The 25,163-nt window shown below is 37.6% G+C and overlaps 1 protein-coding gene across 2 annotated transcripts; it reads right to left on the minus strand.

The window, feature by feature from the left end:
• On the minus strand, positions 1-23,315 carry LOC142613578 (golgin candidate 1). 2 transcript variants are annotated; one of them, XM_075785984.1, is made up of 21 exons: positions 22,984-23,315; positions 21,805-21,885; positions 21,309-21,355; positions 20,602-21,219; positions 20,422-20,484; positions 19,404-19,481; positions 19,087-19,290; positions 8,847-8,903; positions 8,659-8,733; positions 8,511-8,582; positions 8,188-8,250; positions 7,993-8,091; positions 5,883-5,954; positions 5,598-5,666; positions 2,912-2,959; positions 2,710-2,805; positions 2,435-2,511; positions 1,155-1,200; positions 932-1,030; positions 805-849; positions 1-499 (listed from the first exon to the last, which is right to left on the minus strand). In XM_075785984.1, exons 1-21 carry the CDS (start codon positions 23,009-23,011, stop codon positions 428-430), a joined length of 2,109 nt encoding a protein of 702 aa, XP_075642099.1. In that variant the 5' UTR covers positions 23,012-23,315; the 3' UTR covers positions 1-427. The 2 variants fall into 2 exon arrangements, with proteins under 2 accessions (XP_075642099.1, XP_075642090.1); XM_075785975.1 differs by having other exon boundaries at positions 5,883-5,960.
• Between the last annotated feature and the right edge of the window lie 1,848 nt (positions 23,316-25,163).

A 25,163-nucleotide genomic window follows, 5' to 3' on the forward strand; every position in this document is an offset into this window, starting at 1 on the left:
TAAGGAAAAAATCATATTCACAGAGCAGAAATCTGAATCTACAAGGTGACTTCACTATGAATATTATTTCAGCGTCAAAGGATTACAAATCAATCGCAAAAACATGTAATAAGCGACATATCAACAATTGCATGCTGATCCAAGACCGTGAAGAGATGCAGCCAACTGTCAACCTTCACCCGAATCCAGTGTTCTAATTCCAACTAGCAGCAGTTTCTCCCGGATCAACTATTTCCTCAAATGGTTGTATAACATGAAAAATAGACTGACAAAATTTCACCTTCATTTTATATATGTCTGTATTCCGTTGCGTCATTCTCAAGCAATTCCATGCTTGTCCAGAGCTAGAAGAGATGCACCCTTGCAAAAATAAATGAGGCCTTTGGAAACCCTTTGCACCAACTTTCCAACTGGTGCAGTTGACCAATCATGGTAAGGTAGGGTTTGAAAGTCCCATAGATTCTGCAACTTCTCTAGCAGTAAAATTGTCTGCCTGTGCCTAAACATTGCAAAAAACACATCCACGCTTAGACAAATATAGCTTTCTTTCAAGTCACGAGGACTCAGTGAGTAAGGCATGGGGTGGGGTAAACCCTAGTTTTGATTTTGACAGCCACGTACATATGAAGCAAAATTATATAGGGCACAAGAGGGTGCATCACTTCTGGAAGACTCTGATTCCATTTATTTTCCTCTCATCATGAGATTGAGTTTATAACAGTGTGTGTACATATTAAGATTCCAATAAGTATCATGGCTAAATGCATACTTACAACATCTGCTCAAATTACCAAAAATACATACCTGAAGCCGATGCAACAGATACATCAAGAAGAGATGTACAAATACCTGAAGATGATTTCTCATAGTTATCAAACAATTCAAATCCTTCTGTAGTCTTCAAAATTAATCCAATTTGAACTGTTCTTACCAAATAAAAAAGCAGGATAACTCGAGCTGTCGGGTACCGCCAGAGAAATCTTGTGGCCCTGACAGCTCCTGTATCTAATAGTTTTGCTGCCTTCTGCAACTGTACAATGTAAGTTTAACAGTCAATTATCCCAAAAAAAGAAAAATAAAAGTTAAACACGAAGTCAAAACTAAAGAAAGGGAGGGCAAGAATGGTGTGAAATATGAGAGCAGAGGTAAGATACCTGAATGCTTGCCCCAACCATGTGGCGGTGATACAGGGGCAGAGGCCTGTAGTTATTACTTTATAAGAAAATTTGCAAGTATGATAGACAAAAATTGTAAATCAAGACAACTGCTGCTCACACATTCATATAGAGACACTAGCATGTGTACAAAGCCAATCAATGAAATACCAGAAAAATTCAAGAAAAAACTTTTTCACCAAAAGTTGGAGCTAGCATAAGTAGAGAAGCCTGGACAAAATGAGAAAGTATACTTGAAATTACAAAATCAACAAGGAGTGAATTTTTTTTTCTTTTTTTGGATAAATATGTAGTGATTTTAAATGAGTATTTTTCCCCCTTTTTTTTGGGGGGGGGGGGTAATTTCTAGGACTACAGGATGCCAAATGGAAGAGAGAGATGAAATAGGAAAAAAAAAGGAAGAAGAAGAAGAATGGTCAGGCAGTCATAGTATGCGTAAAGTGGAAGCAATTTAAGGCTTTGTAAAGATGAATTGCATTGCAGCCATGAAATTTAGTTGTCATAGTGCTTCCTAGAAGGACCTCCATTTCCTTAGTTTTGTCATGGAATAATAATAAATTCAGTAAATAAGAAGCATTAAACCACTATGACTTTCAACCAAACAAGTCATGACCGACTACGTTTTTATCAGATTATCTGCCTACCCAATAACTCATCAGTTTGGAACAAATCACTACCACCAACTCACAAATTGCTTCCAGACCAACTCTAATAAAGAGGAATCCACAAGTTCTCCCAATTCCTTGCTCATTATTCAATAATCATTAACACCAATTCACACGATTAAAATGCTTAAAAGAAATTTCTTTTTTGACAAGTAATAATTTTGACTGATAAAGAGGGAAAACCTCATGAACACAGGGTAAGTACACAAACTGTAAAGAATACTTTTTTTTCGTAGGACAAACTGTAAAGAATACATTATTACTCCTATGAAAAGAACTCAAGGTTTTACTCTTCAAACTTGAAATCCTTGAGGTTTGTGCTATTCATCTCCTCAATATATGATATGTCCACAGCAATCAATATCTATGACATGTAAAAGCTCTAGAACAACTTTGAGATGACCATATGTTAGTCACATTCAGAGATAACAACTAAACTTCACACAAAAGAGTAAGGTCTGGTTAGGAAAAGCTAATGACAACTTTAAAACTGATGAAGACAACATATCTCAATATGCTCTGCTATTGACAAGGCAAAAGCAGCAGAGAAAGCATACATAAATGCCAATAATGATCACAAAAAAATCAACATACTCAAGTGCTTTCATTTCAGTGTCTTCTTCCCAAGATGTTGATGCCCGGCGGGATACTTTATTTCTATCAGCCTCTACCTGTTCAATATAACATCAAAACCATAAGCAAAACCAAAGACAACTGAAATAATCAGATATTCAGTGATTGAATTACTTTGAATCTCCCATTCCCCCCCCCCCCCTTGGGACCAAAACATACTAAAAAAAAAAAAACAGTGATCGAACTCCGTGATATATATGAAGATGAATCAAGAAGCAAAGCAGCAAGCGTCATACCTGTGCTTCTTGAAGACGCTTTAATTCCTTCTCCAATTGAAACTCTGCTGCAGCTTTTTCACTAGCCATGGCTTCTAACTGTGTTTGTTTGTAGTACTGAATAACATATAACATTAAGACATACAAAAACTCAAAATAATATTGGATATGTAATATCATCTAATAACCAAATTTAGGGACTACAATTCTGAGCTCAAGTTACCAGCAGATCAGTTAGTTCACGGTAGCGCTTCTCTAGTTCCATGTGCTCCTGTTCAAGGACAGTTTTTATCAACCAATTAAAAAAATAATAATAAGTAATAAAATTCAATTAAAGAAAAAGCACAAAAGGGGCGCAACCCTAGTACACGAGAAGTAAACAAAGGAAAAGCCCAAGCAAAAAAGAAAAAGAAAAAGACAATAAAGGTTAACAAAAACTCAAGGCGTCCAAGAACTCTAGAAAGTCTGTAGTACAAAAAGTATGAGAGGTCGAGGTTTATTTTTAGAAGGTCTTCAAAAATGAGACCTTCAACTTCATCAAGAGTAGCTCTATCCCCTCAAAGAGCCAGGCATTTCTTCTCTGACCACTTCTCTTAGCAAAATGCCCCTTTAAGACATAACAAGTCCACACGAAATAAGGCATTACCCATAAAACACCAAATAAGCAGAAAATCAAAGACCACAATTCCTGAGTCACTGCTCAATGTAAACAAGGATGAGCCACATTGTCTCCATGGCTTTTAAACATAAAACACCAATTCATACTGATAATCATCACTTCCTTGGATTATCCGTAGTCACATATACCTAATGTTATGCACCACATCCGTGGTGGTACGTGCTTGGAAGCCTTGTTTTTTGAACAGATCTATCCCAATTTATCTACCTCCCCATGATGAATCTTTGTGGTGTATATGTCATGCAATAATTGAGCCATAGATATCATTTTGCAATCATACACCACTCGAATGAATAGAGGATTCCAATTAAAAAAACTATTTCCATGCTCTAGAAATCTGCCGCCTTAGCATCTCTATCCTTTAGCAATTGGGAAAAGTTATAATACCTCCCCTTAAGAGTAGTCTCGCCATTCCATAGATCATTCCAAAGACTAATTTTAGAACCATTGCCAACAACATATCTGATAAAACACAAGAAGCAGTCTCATCTACTTCTAATATTCCTCCACAAATCCACACACCATATGGCCCCTAACCTCGTTAGAACACCAACTCTCCCAACAAGTGCCATACTTTAAATCTAACACCCTCCGCAACACATTTTCTTCCATCCCAAAGCACCACAACCACTTTCCTAGCAAAACCTGATTAAAAAGATTAGGTTCTTGATCCCCAATCAGCCATCACAAATTGGAGTTCAACAAACATTCCAATTGACTAAATGGAATTCGAATTCCTCACCCATTCCAACCCATAGAAAATCACTTTGAATTTTTTTCAAAAAGGAAAAAGATAATAGAAAACATAAATCACTCCCTTAAGAAATGCCCCAAAAGTCAAAACGGTAAAAGGGTAGTGCAATGACATAAACAAAAGTTCTCATTTCTCAAAGCTCCAGTATAGCATCAGTAATTTTAGAAGCCAAATTGATACATATACAACTCAGCTTCATACTTGAACGAAAAAAATTTCTTTCTATAAAAATGTAATACCCACTTGATGCAAAAATTTCAATCACAATGTCTAAGCTTTGAGAATAGATGTTTTATTACAAATTCTCTTCCTGGTTGTGCTTTACCATTCAATTATACCATTTCATGCTTTATAATGTAGACAGATTTTCTTTTCAGCCATTATTTTACACTGTCAATCATGAAACCATGTGATATACAGAAATGGATAAAGACAATTTAGCTCTCTTTCAGCTCATGAGTTCATAGAACCATAGATTCAATTGTGGTTTACAATTATAGCTCCCATGCTTGTTTTTTTATTTGTATCATCTCCCGGATAAGTAAAGAGAATGAGTCCAAGAAAAGACAGCGATTCAAATCAAGATTTATCTGGTACCCTGCCTAAGTAAAATCACAAAAGTAAGATTGCTTGGATTTAAAACTAGAGTTGCTTGGATTTCTCCACGATTTGTTTATTACTTATCCCGAAAATCCTATTCCATTGGGGATTAATTTGGTTTATCATATTAATTTGGTTTGTTTGTCATATTATATATATATATATATATATATATATATATATATATATATATATATTCTGACATGACTTCCCACACTCAACAGAACCAATATTTGTTGCTCCAAGGGCCTAGTCAAAGCTGCAAGAAACGACCATCTGGCTCATGACATAAAAGTCAACATTGCAAGAACTAAAGCAAGATGATAAAGGGTACATTTAGCCACAGCAGTAGTTAACAAGCTTTTTTTTTTTTGGATGAGTAATGAAAAATTTATTAAAATATCAAAAGAGTGTCACCCAAGTATACAGGAAATGTACACTAGGGACAAGTACAATCAAACGCAAAAATTACAAACATCCATCAAAGCATGAACCAAAAATATTGAATGACTGCCTACAACTGACAACAATAGAGTTTTGAAGAAGAAAAATTTTATGTCTGCAATTGTCCTTTCAAAATCCTCAAAGCTCCACTATTTCTCTCCCACCAAATGCACCAAATCAAACAATGAGGGACAACCATTTAAATAACACCATTATGATGTCACCCAAACTTTCCTTGCCAACAAGCTTTTATAAAGTCTATATGTCCTTAAAAAATTTTGAGGCATCTATGTCCAAATTAAAGTGCATTGAAACAAGAACTATAACACCCATGGTTTTTCAAGCTTCAATTAATTCAAGTTGACTCATGAAAAACCATGGTCCACTCACATCATCTACAAGGCAAAATGTGGGATCAATCAGAGAGGTTACCTGACGTGAATAATGCTCAGCATCTCTCTTCATTGCAGCCATTTCTACTCTCGTTTTTTGCACTTCAGCCTGAGAACAAACATATAAAAAGTAATAGCAAACAAAGCCTTAACCTGGCCAGCAAAAATTACACTGCAAAGTTACAAGATATAAACAAGAACATCATCAGGCAAAAAGGAGTTCTAAGTTGAAAAAGGATCCATGGAACTGACCACATTCCAGATGAGATTAAGTGTCAGTTAAACAGAGTTAAGAATTGTGAGGAAAAAAGCAAATGAAACTTGCCTCCAAAGAAGAGAGTTTGCTCTCAGCATCTCTCTGGCCTTGGCGTGCACGTTCGACTTCTTCCTGCCATGCCTGCATCTTGATATTTAAAAATCAAATGTAAATAGATGGATACCTATAACAAATTACCATAAATAACTATTCCTGCTACTGCTACCAAAGGAAAAAATTATTGAATTAAATAGCAGGATATTTTCATAAGTAACTATTGGACAGGAGAGGTGTTCCTTTTGGATATTTTCATTATGCTTCATTGAAAATAATAGGAGAGGTGTTCCTTCGGGGAATGAACCATATTCACAACTAAAATGTATCAACCATTGAAAATATTACCCAACAATAACAAATAACCAAGCCATACTCCCAAAATTTTGGGGTCGACTATGGATCCTTAACAAACTAATCAAGGTCAACTACATGTAATCATTTCTGTCATTCAATTCTATCCGAAATCATAATCAATGCTGCCTTCTCAATTGACAAATCATTTTTTTACAATTTTTACTAATGTTATGTTAGATCTTCCTAACTTTTTGCATTCCATAAGCTTCAATCAACTCACTATTCCTCATTCGTGCATTAATTTTTCTCCTCTACACATGATCAAACCTATCTTTAATCAAATTTTCTCACGTCAAATCTTATTTTTCCTTGTATTTCTACTTATCTATCTTAACATTCTCATTTAAACTACACTCATTTATGAACATGCTGCTTCTTAGTGGCCCAATATTTACTATAGAGCAGTAGTCTTATGGGAACAACAAAATTCTGGTCGGCTATGGATCCTCAGCAAACTAACCAGAGATGGTCACATTTATTCTTTATATCATTCTATTCTATTTGAAGTCATACTCTCAAGTACCTCATTAATTGAAATATCATTTTTTTACAACAACTAATCTTATTTTAGGCCTTCCTTTGGTAATGTTATATAGCTAGTCCTATAGTAGTCTTATAAAATTTTTTTACAATCACACGATATTCCTAATGCACTTCATCCACTGTACTCTTACCCTATAATTCACATCATCTTCAATCTCTTTTGTCCTCATGAATCATTGAAAATATTACCCAAAAGACAAAAATGAAAAGATAGCATCCCAAGGAGAGAGTAACTTCTACATTTTTGAAAGGCCCATTGTTTTTCTTATATATATATCTACATATAACTTCACCCAATGGTGTACTAGTGTATTATGTGTCGACATTGTGGGGAGACGGTGGAGCACTTACTTCTTCATTGTGAGATGGCTTATCGATTATGGAGCTTTATTTTTATAACCTTTAGAGTGGCATGGGTCATACCTAGATCGATTCCAGATTTGCTTTTTGGCTGGTGGAATTGGTTGGGGAAGCATTCATCTCAAATCTGGAATTTAGTTCCGTTGTGCATACTATGGTGTTTTTGGAAGGAACAGAATCGACGGACTTTTGAGGATTTGGATAAGTCCAGTGATCAGATGCGTGCTTCATTTAGTGGAACTCTTTTTGATTGGTCTCGGGCTTGGGGACTCACCACTAGTGATTCTCTCCCCTCTTTTCTTAGTTCTCTTTCTTTTTTGTAATTATTCTGCTGTTTGGTTTTCTTTTTTTGTATTTTTCATGCTTTCTTTTTTCTTTCTTGTAATTTTCTGGTTTGCTCTGTACTTTTCTTGCATAGAGTAGCCTTTCGTATATATATCATTCTTACTTATCAAAAAAAAAAAAACTTCACCCAATGGGTCTTGAACCCATGACCCCATCCTCCACCCAAGAAAAGAAGGCACCAGTTGAGTTAGAGAAAATTGGTGCCCATTGTGAAACAATATTTGTGTGAGCATACACACACATATTAGTACCTCAAGACCACACAAAATTATGCAAGCATTAAACATATTAGTACTTCAAGACCACACAAACACACACAAGGAGTAAACATATTAGCAATTCAAGCATGTTTATTTGAAAATTAGGAATTATTGATCAGTTATCAGACTATAATAGTCATAAGAGAGACTGTTGGATCCCTGTAAATGATCACATATCAGGAATTATTTGTCAACTAAAACTTAATAACAAGAAGCCCTAGGCAGTCTCTACTGTATAACTGAAAAGTTAGTTGTAGTACCTGAATCACTTGATTTGCTTCTTCAGGTGACTTCTTTTGTCCACGGCGAACACGAGCTTCCATATCTTGCAGTTCTTGATTTAATGATGCACATTCAACCTAATCATATATAATGGTTATAGATTTAAAACAGTATACCAGGCATAAAGAGCAAACCTTAATTATGAAGAAAAAATATGAAAATTTTTAATCTACCTCAAGCAGTGCCACCTTCTGCTCAAGCTCTGCCACCTTTGCTGTCCTCTCATCTGCTATTCTCTAAATATGAAGCAATTATGGTAAATGAATAAATATGATGGAGATAATGGTCAAATAACAGGACTACACTTCTAAGTTTCTATTAGAAAAGGAAGTAAAATGAACCACTTATGACAAATGCATACTATTGTGAAACTCCAAACTTAATAACGATGATGATGAATATTGATGATGACTACTCACAATTTATTTCAAAATGTAACATGTTAAGCAAAACATGTTAAGCAATCAGTCACAAGCATCATGAGTGCTTACATTACCTGGATCCTTGCAAGGGCTGAGGATGCATCAACAGCTCTATGTTCTAATTCTACTTCTCTTTCCATAGCAGCCTGTTTCATCAGATATAGGTTATCACATTGCAAGAAAACAATCCATAATAGTTAGTAAATTAATTCATCTACAAACCATTTTTGTAGCATTATGCGCAGCACGCTCTTCTTCTGCTCTCCGCTCTGCGGAAGCAAGTTCCTCCCGCATGGCCTGGAAAAGAATTTTATTCTTACAAATCTCAGAAAAGAATTCCACTACTCAATAATCTCATAATCTCATGATAAGATACAGTATGTGATAACATCTAAGGATCCAAAACATACCTGCATCATCCTTGTCTCCGTCAGTTCCCTATTTCTCATTATGGATTCCATGCTTGCCTGATGAAAACAATCTAAGAGTTAGAGCCAAAAAAAAAAAAAACCCTATGATTCAGCAGAAGCTCATATAATTGTAAATTCAAGTGAGAGCCTGCATATATTGCCTATGGAATAAGAAAATTATACAGGGCATGTCTAAGGAGTAAAATAATGAAATATAGATGGAAATAGAAGTAGGTAAATCACATGGTTACTCTTGTCCTAACTAGAAAAACTATTAGCAGTGGTTATTCCTATCCTCAGAAACATCTTGTGTTAAGAAATTTGTTATGACAGTGGAAGTGTGATGTAGTTTGTTTACAGGAAACTAAGCTTGCTAGTATGGATAGATAGCTGGTTTGCAGCTTGTGGAGTTGTCGTCCCTATGTGGATCGGGTTGTGTTTAATGCGGATCAGACTGGGGGGGGGGGGGGGTGCAGATTGGTTAAGGGAGAATAAAATATTTTAATATTTTATGTTGTTTTCTCTATCCTAGTGGAATTAGGATTTATTTGCTTTTACAAATTCAATTAAAATCATTTTCCTAGTTGAATTAGGATTTTAATTGTTTTTCTTTTCCTAGCTAAGTTGTTTTTCCTTTCTCAAGTAGAAGTTTATTATTTCTTTTTCTAAAAGGAGTAGGAGAAATTTTATTCCTATAAATACTCTTTATAAAGAGGTTGATTAGTTTTATGCGTTGATTAATAAAAGTATGTTAGAAAGGTTTTCTCTATTATTTTGCCTACTAGCCTAGTGTTCTTGTAGAGCTTAGGTTTCATGGAAGAGTTATAATAATTGTGTGTTACAGATTCTGCTTCTACACACCCATGCTGCATCAGAGGGTATTGATAATGTGGGATACGAAGGTTTTGGAAAAGTTGGAAGATATGGTGGGAACTTTCTCAGTTTTGGTTTGGTGGCAAGGGGTGGCAGATGGTTTTATTTGGGAATGCTCAAGGGTCTATGGCCCCAATGAAAATTGTGAGAAGGGTCACATGTGGGATGAATTGGTTGGTATTCAGCAACACTAGTTTCTCACGATTGGGAGGAACACCGTCCGAATGTGATCCAGTGGATTTTACCTCATCCTATTTCAGACCATTATCCAATTCTATTAGAGGCAGGGGGTATGGCGGGGAGAAAAAGTCCTTTCAGGTTTGAGAATGTGTGGTTAAAGATGGATGGGTTTGCAGATAGAGTTCACTCATGGTGGAATCGACATTTGCTTACCAAAAAGTTGAAGGCCTTGAAAGAAGACATTATTCAATGGAACCGTTGAGAGTTTGGTAATGTTAGTCGTCAGAAGAAAGAATTGCTAGAGGCCTCGAAAGTTTTGGATGCTAAGGAAGGGGAGATTGAAACCTCTGATGGGGAGAAATGTGAAAGGTTTGAAGTGAGGTCCCAAGTAGAGTATCTTCTTTCTTTAAAAGAAATATTGTGGAGACATAATTGAGGATATTATGTATCATAGGAGATATAATCCTAAGTTTTCCCACAAGTCGGCTAATTCCCATAGAAGGCATAATCATCTGAGTATCTTGGAGGTGGATGGGGTGATGTATGAGGAGTCCAAAGTAGCTGCTTAGGTAGTTCAATTTTATAAAACTTTGTATCATGAGCCAGAGGGGTGGAGACCTTTCATGGAGAGTTTGGAGTTTGACCAAATTGGGGGAATGGAGACAGGTTGGCTTGAAAGGAAGTTTGAGAAGGAGGAGATTCTTTAGGTCGTTCGAGACATGGAAGGGGATAAAGCTTCGGTTCGGATGGTTTCTCCATAGCTTTTTATCACCATTGCTAGAGAGTAGTGGAGAAAGATGTTTTAGCTATCTTTAAATGAAAAATCTCTTAATGCTACTTTTATTGCCTTAATTCCAAAAAAGAATGACGACTCCAATATCAGAGATTTCCGGTCTATCAATTTGGTGGGGAGTGTGTATAAAATCTTGGCTATGGTTTTGACAAATCGTCTGAGAGTGGTTTTATATCAATTGATATCTAAATCTCAAAATAGTTTTGTGGGCGTAAGACAAATCCTTGACTCAGTTTTTATTGCGAATGAATGTGTTGATAGTCGAGTGGAGTGGGATTTCGGGGGTCATCTATAAACTAGATATTGAGAAAGATTATGATTATGTGAATTGGGAGGCTCTCCTGGATTTGTTGAAGAGAATGGGCTTTGGGGGAGAAGTGGCCACGGTTCAATTTTCTGTATTGATCAATGGCTCTCCAACTGATTTTTCATTTTTTGGTAGTTCTAGGGGATTGAGACAAGGGGACCCACTATCTCCTATGCCCTTTGTTACCATGATGGAGGTTTTTAGTAAGATGTTGAAGAGGGTGGAGGGTGCTAGCTTACTTTGTGGTTTCAAGGCTAATGGTAGGCAGGGTGGTGGAGAATGTGTTTCACATCTCCTATTAGCAGATGATACTATTCTATTTTGTGATGCAAATGTGGAGCAAATCCTTCATGTTCGGATGTTGCTACTTCGTTTTTAGGGTGTGACAGGCTTGAAGGTCAATGTACATAAGAGTGAAATGGTTCCAATAGAGAAGGTAAATAATGTGCATGCTTTGGCTGAGATTTTGGGATGCAAAATTAGAACTTTGCCTATGATTTATCTTGGCATGCCGTTGGAGGCTTCTCATAAATCTACTTCAATTTGGAATCCTATTCTGGGAAAAATTGAGCAAAAGTTGGCTGGGTGGAAGAAGATGTATTTGTCAAGAGGTGGTAGATTGACACTACTCAAGGGTATGTTATCTAGTCTTCCAACTTATTTTCTATCACTTTTCACTATTCCTACTCGTGATTAACAGAATTGAAAAGTTGCAAAGGGACTTTTTGTGGGGTGATAACAAGACTCAATTGGTAGGATGGGATAAAGTCTGTGCGCCTATGGCCAATGGTGGTTTAGGTATAAGGAAATTAACTACATTTAACAAAGCTTTACTATGGAAATGGCTTTGGAGGTTTGGGAATAAGAAGACTCAACTTTGGAGGAGGGTGGTAGTTTCAAAGTTTGGGGAAAAGTGGGGGGGATGGACTTCTAAGTTGGGTGGGGATGTTTATGACTGTGGTTTATGGAGAAGTATCGGTATGGGTTGGGAGGATTTTAGCAAAAATACTCAGTTTGTTGTTGGGATGGGGAATAGAGGGAGATTTTGGCAAGATGAGTGGAGTGGGGATCAACCTCTCCAACTGTCTTTCCCAGGGATGTATGGTATTGCCACTCATAGGAGGCCTTCGTTGAGTCTTCTTTGACAAGGTTGGGGGTAGGGGAAAGGAGAAGTTGGGATGTTCGATTATTTTGGGATCTTAATGATTGGGAGTTGGGTACAAGGGATGACTGTCTTCGTCTCTTGGACTCCAATATTCCTTCAATGGATATTGGGATCCAGATGAGATGGAAGTTGAAGCCCAATGGAGATTTTGACATTCGTTCATTTTACAATAAGTTGCGAGGTTCTTCATCCGTTGTCTTTCCTTGGAAAGTTAAGGCCCCTTGGTGTGTTTCCTTCTTCGTTTGGGCTGTAGCTTGGAACAAGATTCTTACAGGGTGACAATTTGAGACTTAGGGGTTTTGATTTTGTTGCCTAATACATTGTGTGTCATTGTTGTGGGGAGACTGTGGATCACTTACTGCTTCATTGTGAGAAGGCTTATCTGTTATGGAGTTAGGTTTTTAAATCTTTTGGGATTTCGTGGGTCTAACCAAGAACAGTTCCAGATCTACTTTTTGGTTGGTGGAATTAGTTGGGGAGGCATTTGTCTAACATTTGGAATTTAATTCCGTTGTGCTTATTGTGGTGTTTGTCAAAGGAGCGCAATAGGTAGACTTTTGAGGAATTGGATAGCTCTGGAGATCAGTTGCTTGCTTCTTTTAGTAGATCTCTATTCGAATGGTCTTAGGCTTGGGAATTCACATCTTGTGATTCTCTCCCTTCATTCCTTTGTTCTCTCCTCTTTTGCAATTAATTCTCTTTTTTTTTTTTTTAATCCTTTTCTTCTTTGTTTTCTTTGTAAATTCTGGATTGCTTTATGCTTTTCATGCATAAAGTAGCCTTTTGAATATACATCTTTATTACTTATCAAAACAAAAAAAAAAGATTATGATGGAGGTTTTCAGTAGGTTATTGAAGAGTGGAGGGAGCTGGATTACTCCGGGGTTTCAAGGTTAATGGTAGGCAGGGTGGTGGATAAAGTGTTGCACATCTCTTGTTTGCAAATGACACAATCCTCTTTTGCGATGCAAAATGTGGAGTAGATCCTTCATATACGGTTATTGTTACTCTATTTTCACGTTGTGACAGGTTTGAAGGTTAGTGTGCAAGAGTGAAATGGTTCCAATAGGGGAGGTTGGTAATGTGCATGCTTTGGCAGAGATTTTGAGTTGTAGGGTTGGGACTTTGCCTATGACTTATCTTGGCATGCCTTTGGGGGCTTCTCATAAGCCACCTTCTATTTGGAATCCTATTTTGAAAAAAAAAATTGATTGAAAATTGGCAAGGTGTAAGAAGCTATATTTGTCAAAAGGTGGTAGATTGATGCTGCTCAAAAGTACATTATCTAGTCTTCCTACTTATTTCTTATGGGCCCGGCTCCCCTCCCGTTTGAAAGCCTCCCGTTCTCTCCATTTTTTATTTTGATGAATGACACATGGCAAAGAAGTAATCTAACGATTAGCAAAACGCCAACTCAATTTCTTTATTTTTCTCATCTTTCTTTCTTTGGCTGTCCTCTTCTCTCTACAACATTACCGCCGTCATTGGGCATCTGTAAACGCAACCCACACTGCAAGCTATGATTCAAAACCAGATTTCAAAGCAAGTCAAATTGTGGCTCGTCAGTGTGGATGGGTCTGCAGTTGGAGATAAGAGGCGCCAAAATGCTGATTGGGACTGTTTGCCATTGGAGGTTGGGCATAGTGCTTCTACTATGTAGTAACCCTTTTTTGTGATCTATATTATGTCTATATGAGTCAAATAATATATTGGTATTATCTTCGGATTTTTATATTGTTATATTTAACAATGATTAATATTCCTAGATTTGGAAAGTTATTTTCGCATCAGTTTTTTTTTTTTTCTTCTTTTTAATTCTTGTCCTTCTGGGTAAAAGATCTAGAGAAGAAAGAGGTACAGGATTTGATTTTCTTTGGAATCTTGTGTTGAATAAAGCTTCCATTGATGGGTCTCTCATGCTCAGGTGATGGCGGTAATTTGCAGAGAGAAGAGAAGAGTAGAGGTGAGGGAAAGAAGATTAGAAAAATAGAGAGATTGTGTTGGCGTTTTTCTAAACGTTACATTACTTCTTTGCCACACGTCATTCGGTTAACAAAATTGAGAAGTTGCAAAGGGACTTTCTGTTTGGGGGGGGGGGGGGGGGGGGTGAACTCCAAGACACATTTGGTAGGATGGGATAAAGTTTGTGCGCCTATAGCTAATGGAGGATTAGGAGGAATAAGGAAATTGACTACTTTCAATAAGGCCTTACTAGGGAAGTGGTTACGGCATTTTGGGGTTTAGGAGAATTGACTTTGTAGGAGGGTGGTTGCTTTGAAGTTTGGGGAAGAGCGGCTGGGATGTACGATTCATTCGGGATACAAATGACTAGGAGGTGGATTTAATGGCGGATTCCCTTCGTATCTTGGAATCCAATAAACCTTCATCAAAATAAAAAATGGAGAAAATGGGAGGGGAGCTGGACCCATTTCTTATCACTTTTTACCATTCCTATTCATGTGGCTAACAAAATTGAGAAGTTGCAAAGGGACTTTCTCTTGGGGGGGGGAACTCCAAGACACATTTGGTAGGATGGGATAAAGTTTGTGTACCTATTGCTAATGGTAGATTAGGAATAAGGAAACTGATTACTTTCAACAAGGCCTTACTAGGGAAGTGGTTATGGCGTTTTGGGGTTTAGGAGAATTGACTTTGTAGGAGGGTGGTTGCTTTGAAGTTTGGGAAAGAGCGGGGGTTGGGCTTCTAAGTTGGGTAGGGGTGTGCATGGGTGTGGTTTATGGAGATGTATGGGCAGATTTTAGCAAAAATACTTAGTTAGAGATTGGGTAGGGAATAGAGTGAAATTTTGGCAAGATCGGTGGTGTGGGGATCAACCTTTTCAAGTGACCTTCCCAGTTTTTTTTTTTATGCAATAGCCACTAATTGAGAAGCCTCGATAGGTTCTTGCTTGGCACAGCAGGGGTTGGAAGTGAGAAGAGGTTGGGATGTACTATTCATTTGGGATACAAATGACTAGGAGGTGGATTTAATGGCGGATTCCCTTCGTATCTTGGAATCCAATAAACCTTCATTGGAGAGTGAGAATCATATGAGATGGAAGTTGAAGAGGAATGGGGATTTTTGATATCCACTCGTTTTATAATAAGTTAAGATGTCTCTCCTCCATCTTCTTTCATTGGAAAGGTGTTTGTATAGGGCGGCCCCTTGACGAGTTTCTTTTTTTGTTTGGACAGTAGCTTTAGATAAGATTCTTACAAGTGACAACTTGAGGCGTAAGGGTTTTGATTTTGTTGACTGGTGTGTTATGTGTCGTGGGGAGACTATGGATCATTTGTTGCTTCATTGTGAGCAGGTTCATCAGTTGTGGAGCTTTGTTTTTAGATCATTTGGGGTGTCGTGGGTCTTACCACGTACCATTTCAAATATTCTCTTTGGTTGGTTGAATTGGTTAGGGCAGCACTCGTCAAGCATTTGGAATATAGTTCCATTGTGTTTAATGTGGTGTATTTGGAGGGAGCGTAATTGGAGGACTTTTTGAGGACATGGATTGTTCAGAAGACTAGTTGCTTGCTTCTTTTATTAGCTCTTTGTTTGACTAGTCTAGGGCTTGGGGACTCACATCTAGTGATTCTCTCCTTTTATTCCTTGATTCCCTTCTTCTTTGTAATTAATCTTCTTTATCTTTCTTACTTATAAAAATAAAAAAAAAAAATCCTATCCCTCTCTTTACCTAGGGCAGCAGAAAATGAGCATCCAGAAAACAGATAAATAAATCTTTTCTAAGGTTGAATGCTAGGAAGAGTTAGGACAAAAAATTGTTGTTTTTTATATAACAAAATAGGAATATATATATATATGTGTGTGTGTGTGTGTGTGTGTGTGTGAAAAGCTCCGAGTAAAAGGATGAAATCTAAGATTGACTGGTCAGAAGGTTTTACGGATCCATGTTTAGCTTCTAACACACTTCGAGTGAAAGTGTGAGCTCAAGGGCTAATTGGTGGAAAAGGTTAATGAACAAATGTGGGTTTCTAACGCTCTGTTTGTTTCGAAGTAAAATATTTTCAGGAAAATATTTTCACATTTTACCATGTTTGTTTGTAGGAAAATATTTTCACATAGCTAGTCAAATGTAAAATATTTTGGGTCAAAGAAGCATAACAAGGCAAAATTTTGGAAAACGTTTTACGCTTGAAAAAAGCATAAAACATTTTACACTTTTTGCCCAACTCACTCTCAACACTCTTCCGTCTCTCATTCTCGTTTCTTCTCTCCTCCAACCCAGCCTGCTACCTCACCCACCAATCCTTCTCTCCCACAACCCAACGGCGCAGCCCACCAATTAACACCACCCACCATCATCGGTGCTACCAACCTTCTTCCTCTCACAAACCCCTCTCCTCCCTCTTCAATCTCTCTCACAGAGTCCATTGGGTTTTTGGTAGCTTCTCTAATCTTGCTGGTGGCTACTCTGATCTCGCCGCAGGTGGATTTGCTGGGTTGTTAAATTTTCAGATGAGGTCCTGTGTTCGTGGGTTTTCTCTTTAGGTTTTCGATCTAGTCTGGGTTTTTTTTTTTTTTTTTGGCTTTCTGGTCTAGATTTGTGTGTTGGTGGTGGTTGTTTTTTGGGTGGTTGGCAATGATTTGGCAGTTGTTTTTTGGGTAGTTGGTGGCTGTTTTTTGAATCTTTGGTAGTGGTTTGGTGGCTGTTTTTGGAATGATTGGTGGTGGTGGTTTTGGTGGCTGTTTATTTCTTCCCGATCTGGATTTTTTGGTGGTGGCGGTGGTTTATGTAACTGTGCTTCCATTTGGTGGGTTTTGAGAACTAGGAAAAAATTTTCATTCTACAATTAAACACTGAAAAATGATTTTCATAGCATTTTCAAGTATACAATCAAACACGGTAAAATGAAGATATTTTACTTCAAAATAAACGAATCGTAAATGACATACAACTTGATTTGTGTTACAAGAGAAAAGGATAACTTGACAGATATCTAATATGATAAGCTACCCAATAATAAATAAACATGGACATATTGTCAAGTTGAAATATTATCATTTTCCCAGCAACAGGATATACAACCTGTTACCTGGGTTTCTAATGACATGATTTGTGTTACAAAAGAAAAAGATATCATGACAGACATCTAATATGATAAGCTTCCCAAAAATACCATAAACAGGGACGTATTGTCAAGTTGAAATATTATCATTGGCCCAGAAACAGGATATACAACCTGTTACCCATTTACAGATGGCATCACGACAAATGCAACTAAAATCTTCATCAATAACTTCAACATCCATGCACATTCTTGTGCTTACTTCCAAAATTTAAAAAAGCCTTCTGCTCATCCTTGGTCCTAGACTTAATAAATGGTCTGACAAACACACCATTTGTGCAAGCAAACTACTCTGCGATTTCAAAGGGTCTTATTCTGGCTAAAACTTTAAGAGAATATGTTCTTTAAATAGTAAAGACAGAGCAAACTGAGAAAGATGAGTTTTAGGCCCTGTTTGGTTGGGAGGATGGAAAAGTTGAAGGATAGAGAAATAATTATTATTATGTCCTTATTAATAAAAGTAGAAGGATGGAAAAAAAGTGAGTATAATTTTGTACTTTTCTTCTTGATGCCAATACTTTCCTCTTTTATTCCCAATTTGGAAGTAAAAAAAAAATGGTGGGCCTGGGTGGAAACCTTCCATCCACCCCCATTTCTTTCCTCCCTCTTTTCACTCCAACCAGGCAATGGAAAATCATATTTCCTCTCCCTTTTCCTTCCCTCATTTTCCATCCTCTCCCTTTTCACCTATGAAGCACGGGTGCGTTTCCAGATTCGGGTGTGGGTACAAGTGCGGGACTCGGCAATTTTTGAAAAAATAGGGTGCGGGTGCGGCAATTAAAAAATTATTAGAAATATTTTTTTTTTTATATTTTATATATTGCTAAGCATGCTTTTTTATATAATAATAATAATAGAAAACTCATATAATAATAATAATAATAATAATAAGAATAATAATAATAATAATAAAATAGATAGTAATAAGTACACACAAGTTTTTGACACTTGAATTATTGACAGAGATATTAAAATAGATGAGGCTTCCCATAAATTTTAAAAAGATGTGGCTTAGTGGCTCACGTATTTGGTCAACCCAAAAAAAAAATAAAGGATATATGTGGTAGGTATTAAAATAGGTGTAGCTTCCCATTAAAAAAAAAAGAAAAAAAAAAGGAGGACGTGGCTCAGTGGCTCACATGTTTGGTCAGAGTGGCACAAAAAACAGAATAAAGCCTTTTAAGTTGTTAACAAAGGCATTTAACAAAACTTATCAAAAAAAGAAACAGAACAGAAGGCTAGGGCTCTGGTGAAAAAAAAGGAAGAAGAAGAAAGGGGTCAAGGCCGGTGAAATTGTGACGGCGACAGTAGCTATCTTGTATCAATATCCACCGGTATTTTCGGTTTAAGTTTTTTTTTTTTTCCTTACTGGCCTATTTCCTTTTTCCGGCTGAAATACACCGATATTCGGCAGATACGATCTGATTCAACCCGAATCGGCCCGGTTCGGCACGCGTCGGAGCCAAATCAGAGCAAATCCCAAAAAAAAAAAATCCAACGCGGCAGCTGCGTCGCCCACTGCGTCGGGCTACATCGGATTCCGGTATGGCAACCGTGTAGCCGCGTCGGTGCTTTCTAGCTTTTCACCCCAACCAAACATAGCATTAGAAGGTAGGATAAACCACATATGTATAGCCAGAGCACCATCTACTCTTTGGCTTATAAAAAAAAAATCATGCCTACTCTTTGACCAAGTCTGTTTCAACTTAAGATGAACTAACGCTTACATTCGACATCAAAGTAGAAAATGAAGAGTGATGAAAGGACAGGTGAAGACAGGTACTTTAGGCATAGCACACTAGAAAAGAATGATCATACATATAGTGAGTTTGTTGAACCTGCAATGAAGCTAGATTTCCTTCGGACAAAGCAGCTTGCTTCTTAAGTGCGTCCATAGAGCTGATAAGTGCCTCAATTTCAGAGTTCTTTGCTGCCAAGGCCTCAACCATATTTAACTCTACTCTTGACACGTCACCTTTGGCTGCAGACAGATCTTGCTGTAGCTGCTTTATGTGAGCCTCATAGGATTTACTCAGCTCTCTCTGTAAAGATAGCAATTTAGCTAGTGAGATCACTCCTTCAGTAGCATAATATCAAGATCATTACAGAAAAACCAGGAAGTTCAACTCTAAAATGGGCAGGAATGCTGTTTTACCTCTGCAATGAGAAGTTCCTCTAGCTGTGCATTCTCACTTTTGTATTCTTGAAGACGGGAAGAAAGTCCGGCACAGACCTGAACATTTATGACGAAGATTAGAAAAGCATGTAAACAGGATATTCTGACCATCAATTTACTCCTGTGGGGGTGGGCTGCTCTCTAGATCACATATAGAGTATGCTTATCCCATATTAAGAGAATGGTTCATTCAGACAACCAACTGGTTGCTAAAAGGTATGCAAATCAAAATGGTAGAGCAGTTTGCATTTGGCTAAATAGTTTAAACAAACTGATTGTTTTATAATATAGAAGAAAAGGGAAAAAAAATCGAGTATAAGATGAAAATTGTATCCTATTAATTTTTCTTTGGTCATGGCCAATTAGGAGCCGGATGCAGGTGGAACCCACATTGATTTGCGCTAGACATGATATAAGCAAACAAATGACTATAGTTTGATTTGTATCTAACCTGCTAAAGAGGCCTATACTAATAAACATGACTTGCATAAATTTTTGATCCTCTAGTACACAAGTTATTCTCAATATTCTTTTATTCTCATTCCTTAGAAATAAGCTCCCATATAAACATATATTCATGTGCTGGATATCCTTGAAAGGATAGCATTGGATGAAGCCATGTTATGGATGAACTAGTAACCAACAGAAATGGTTTCCACCAGTATTTTAAATTTATTGATGAATATCGTATCCGAACAACAGGACAAAATACATTTCATTGGTAATTGCTGGTTATCAAATATGTGGGCTCCATTAGTTCCATTAACAGTTAGAATACCATACTTTTTTATTTTTTTAAAAAATATTGCAAATACCATACTTTCAGCAACCAGATGCCAGCATTAAATTTTAGAAATAGGCAGTTCATTTTTCATCAACAAAACATAATTCATAGAAAAAAGGTAGACCAAAGAGATCCCAAGATAAACCAATCTGATTATAGTATTCATCTGCAAAATGCAAATATTAAAAAATAGAGGGAATTTAAAGAGCTTACCCGAGCTAGTCTTGCCTCTTTAGACTGACCAGTGGAAACTGTAGTTTTAAGCAGTCCCTGAGCCTGCACATGGACTAAAGGAACTAGTCAACACAATCTCTAAATGCAGGCAGGTAAGATGATATAAAGCTTGAACAAATATGGTGCAGTACACAGTCTTCCCTGCACTAATTACTTTACCTCATCAAGTGGATCCTGTACTTTCATGGGAGAACCATCAGCTTTAGTCTCCTGTTGCCTATTTTGATTGATAAGAGGTTCAACCTTGATATCAGCATCCTTCAAATGGGTTTCGCTGTTACTGGGAGAATCAGTAGATACAGATTGAGATCTCTCTTGGTCAATATTCCCAGTACCATCTGTGTCTCCAGATTTACTTAGGCCAGCATCAATTGGTTCATCTTCATTAACAATGTTAACTCCATTGGCAGGTAAGGATAAAGGAGGTTGTTCTTTGTGACTATCTGAAGTATTCTCATTGACAAGCTCAGCATTTGAATGTAAGGAGACAGCTTCCACATCAGCAACAGTTGAGAGGACTTCCATAACATCAGCATCATTTTTAACCACATCATTTGCCAAGGTTTCTGTTAAAGGAATGCCTACCATGGGGGAATCTTTGTCAATACTATGCTGCTGGCCATCGTTTGTTTGGGCAACAGACTTAGTAGGAGTCCTGTCATTTTCAATTAATTGAGCAGCCCTATCATTTTCAGGTGTCACATCTACTAGGGATGTTACTGTACCAGTTTGCTCCTGCAAAGTATCAGATTCATTTACAGGGACTCTCTTTTGAGCCTGCAAAAATCAACATGTGAAAAGAAGAGTTATTTGACAATAATATATCTATAAGAACTACTTATGACTACAGGTATGCTCGCAAGTACCTTTGTCTTTGACTTTCTCTTGGCTTGAGATCCTTGCCCATTAGCAACTTAACAGTTCAGAAAAGGAAAACAAAAAGGGGAATAAGCACCAGAATTTTCATGCAAGAAAGTCAATACCAGTTATAGCCATCACAATACCACTTTAATTTTTTATGGAGGTCATTTAGGGTTTATTTGTCACTATGGATACAAGCTAGTAAGCCTAACTTTCCTGGAATATGGAATCCTAGTAGTTTGCTTCTTCATCTAAAAAAGTCCAGAAACATGGATCCCACAGGCATTCCAATTCTTGTGGAAACAGGATAGTTTCTTCAGGAAGCAAACATCAATCCTAGCCTCTACTCAAAAACCATAGTTAAATAGAATTAAAGATACCATGAATTGATAAAGCCATGAATGAAGGTTCAAAGTCTAGTTTAACACCTCTGGTCCTATACATCAGTGGCTTAGTGCATAATAAAAATGTAAAGGATGCCAAGAGACTTAAGATCTACACCTGTGGATTGCAAATCAGCTTGCTCATCAGAAAATTCGCTGACAACCCGCTTTGCTCCTCGATCTACAACTTCCAAAAAGCCTAACCAAAAGCAAAAGTTTCAAAATTTTAAACAACTGATTAATTTATTACATAGGTTTATTTATCACTCTGTATGTTTGGCAACTCAATCATACAACACGTACTTTTAAAAATCAAAAGTGCAAGAACTAGAAAAATATGTGTGTGTGTGTGTAAAGCTTCTATATGTGGATATGATAAATGCAAAGAAAAATTATTAACTGACACTATATTTGAAGTAAAAATTTTTAGAATGGTGATAATAAACACAAGTAGGGGTGAGCAGAAAATTAAAGAAAGCTGAAGTGATATCCCCAAGCCACATTTTTCCTTCAGACACCTGCAACATCACTTCTCATTATTTGGCACTATTTCCATCACAAGAACAACAAAGCTAATCTGTAATCATAACATTTAAAGTATCCTATCCATTATTTTGAAATCAATATAAGAACTGACCAATGTCATCTCTCCTTTTCTTATCGATATCGGACAACCGAACAAGAAAAACCTCCCAAGATAACCAAAATTTGAATTTTCAGGAATTGCAACCTCAAGGGATTGGTTTAGTGTGATCCATGAGGTCCTGGGTTCAAGTCTCTTAGCCAACGCCCAAGAGATTAATCAGGTGCTATTCCAAAACTGATCCCAACATAGGTCTTAAAAAATCCTTGACACCAATTGAAAACAAAACAAAGCATACCCAACAACAAATCACGATTAAGATCACACCCATTCCAATTCCAAATCCAAAGCCGCGCACTTCTTTCCATTTAAATTAAACCATATCTGAACAATAAGTTTCTTTATAACATTCCAATAAGTAATTGTGCAATGAAGCAAACCCTAAAACAGCAACAGCTTGAAGAAAAAATTGAGCTAAACAGATTCCATTAGACTACTACTCCTCCCACATTCCATGGCCCGCCGCCAAGCGAAACTATTTTCATTCTCATTCAATTCCAATGCATCAACTTCACTACAAATTCAAAATTACACACTAAAAAAAAAGGTTTTATTGATAAACAAAAAATGAATAACGCTGGGAATGGGATCAGACCTAAAACACAAATAGAAGAAGCAGCAGAGCAAATGCAAAAGAAAGAACAAGATCCACACCTTCTGCTTTTTTGAGCCACGAATCCATTTTGAGTTTCGGCTCCCAAACAATTGCGCCCTATTCCATCAACCAGTCGGAGACCCAGAGACCAACCATGCTCCCCCCCACACTTTGAATTTTAAAATGAAATGCTTTTTTCTTTTTTTCTTTTTTTGGCTCTGATAGATAGATTAGAAGATGTCGATGAATTTTTATTTTTTATTTTTTTAAATCAAATCAAAAACTCATTTAAAAATAAATAAATAAATCTGAATCTGCTTTTGCGAAACCGGATCGTTTTGTGAAGGGCAGTCGTTAGTTAAGATGTCTGCGTGTGTTGATTGTGTAGAGTACGAGTAAAATTGAAGAAAGTCAGGTATTGTTCAAGTGCTACCACCACTATTCTGCGCACTTTTGCACAGGGATTCGTCGTTGTACCAGCCCAGCCCAGCCCAGCAGCAGGCCCTCTGTTTTTGTTTTTTAAGGCCCAACTAGTTTTTTTTTACCTTTTCTTTTCTTTTTTTTGAAAAACTTACCCTCTAAATTTTACCATAATTAAAAATCATCAAATTTAAATGTATATGTGTGTGAAATTCTACCCCGATCGTTATCCCCCATATCCCACAAACACTTATGATGATGCAAAGAAAATCAGTAAGCTGGATGTTCCAGACTTGAAAGGACGACTTGCTTTCTTGATGGCTTGAAAAACAAAGGAAAGTAATCAAAGGTGACCGGGATCGCCGGCCAAGAACCCTCCGATGGCAAAGTTAGTTTTTTCTCTGTATTTTTGGAGTTCCAACTTTTGGGAAGTCGTCAAAACGTACCTTTCATTGGTCTGAACGGGTGTTTATATAGTGTCCTAGGAGCAGTTAAACACCCGTTCAGACCAATGAAAGGTACGTTTTGACGATTTCCAAAAAGTTGAAACTCCAAAAATACAGAAAAAAAAAACTAACTTTACGATCGGAGGGTTCTTGGCCGGCGATCCCGGTCACCTTTGATTGCTTTCCTTTGTTTTTCAGGCCATCAAGAAAGCAAGTGGTCCTTTCAAGTCCGGAGCATCTAGCTTACCGATTTTATTTGCATCATCAGTTGGCGCCGTCTGTGGGAAAAGAAACAAACAAGCACTGTTCATTGTTCTTTTCATTCGACTGTGTTTTTGTTGTCAAGGATTAGCCTTTCCTAGACAAAAGGCTGAATGGTTCGAACAAGATCAAGGGCTACTAGCCCAGGCCACCAGGAGAGTAGGGATGCTTCTAGCAACCCCCTTCGCGATCGCATGTCAACGCTTGTTGTGCAACCGCCTTCTATTCAACATATACAATCCATGGCTGCCGCTATGGCAGAACTGACACGTCAGAATCAGGAGTTGAATAGGGAGATCAACCTCAGGAGGCAGCACCAAGATGGGCAGGCGGATAGACGGGCACCGAGTCAGGAAGGTGGAGGAGAAAATGTCGAGTCCGAAAATCAGACAAGGGGTACTGCTTCAAGAAGAGTGCCACACTTGGAAAAAGAGATGGACCAGATGAAAAAAGCCATGGATGAGATGAAGGAAAACATGAGGCGGGCGAACCTAGTGGATGATATGGTTCACCGAACAGACTCCCCTTTCACGGCTTCCATCAACAGTCACCCCCTACCTCCAAAATTTAAAATGCCTTCTTTGGATTCGTATGATGGAAATCGCGACCCGTGCGATTACATTGCTACTTTCAAGACGACCATGCACCTTCAAGGGTTCCCAGACGAGATTATGTGCAGAGCTTTCCCCACCACACTTAAGGGACCAGCGCGGGTGTGGTTCAGTAAAATACCCCCAAACTCGGTGGGATCATTTGAAGAGTTGAGTAAGTTGTTTGTCAATAATTTCATTGGAGGACAACGCCACAAGCGTTCCTCTTCTAGTCTGCTGACTATAAAGCAAGGGGAAAACGAGAGTTTGCGATCCTTTATCACCCGATTTAATAGGGAAGCCTTGACGATGGACGAGATGGATGACAAGTTATTGCTGGGCGCTTTCCACAATGGGGTCAATTCTGACTTATTCATTCATAAGCTCTACGAGCAGGAACCACAGACTATGGCCGAGCTCGTCTATTCGGCCCAGAATTTTATGAATGCTGAGGACGCTATCATAGCCAAGAAAAGAAAAAGGGCAGAACGCTCGAAAGCAGGTCACCATCATTACTCAGAT

This window comes from Castanea sativa, chromosome 1, assembly GCF_040712315.1.
Source record: "Castanea sativa cultivar Marrone di Chiusa Pesio chromosome 1, ASM4071231v1".
NCBI lineage: Eukaryota > Viridiplantae > Streptophyta > Magnoliopsida > Fagales > Fagaceae > Castanea > Castanea sativa.

Coding starts and splice junctions, on each gene's coding strand:
- LOC142613578 (XM_075785975.1), bottom strand. CDS start 23,011: ATGGATTCGTGGCTCAAAAAAGCAGAAG. Junction 2,806..2,911: donor GTGAACTAACTGATCTGCTG/GTAACTTGAGCT, acceptor TATGTTATTCAG/TACTACAAACAAACACAGTT. Junction 2,512..2,709: donor AGCGTCTTCAAGAAGCACAG/GTATGACGCTTG, acceptor TATATTGAACAG/GTAGAGGCTGATAGAAATAA.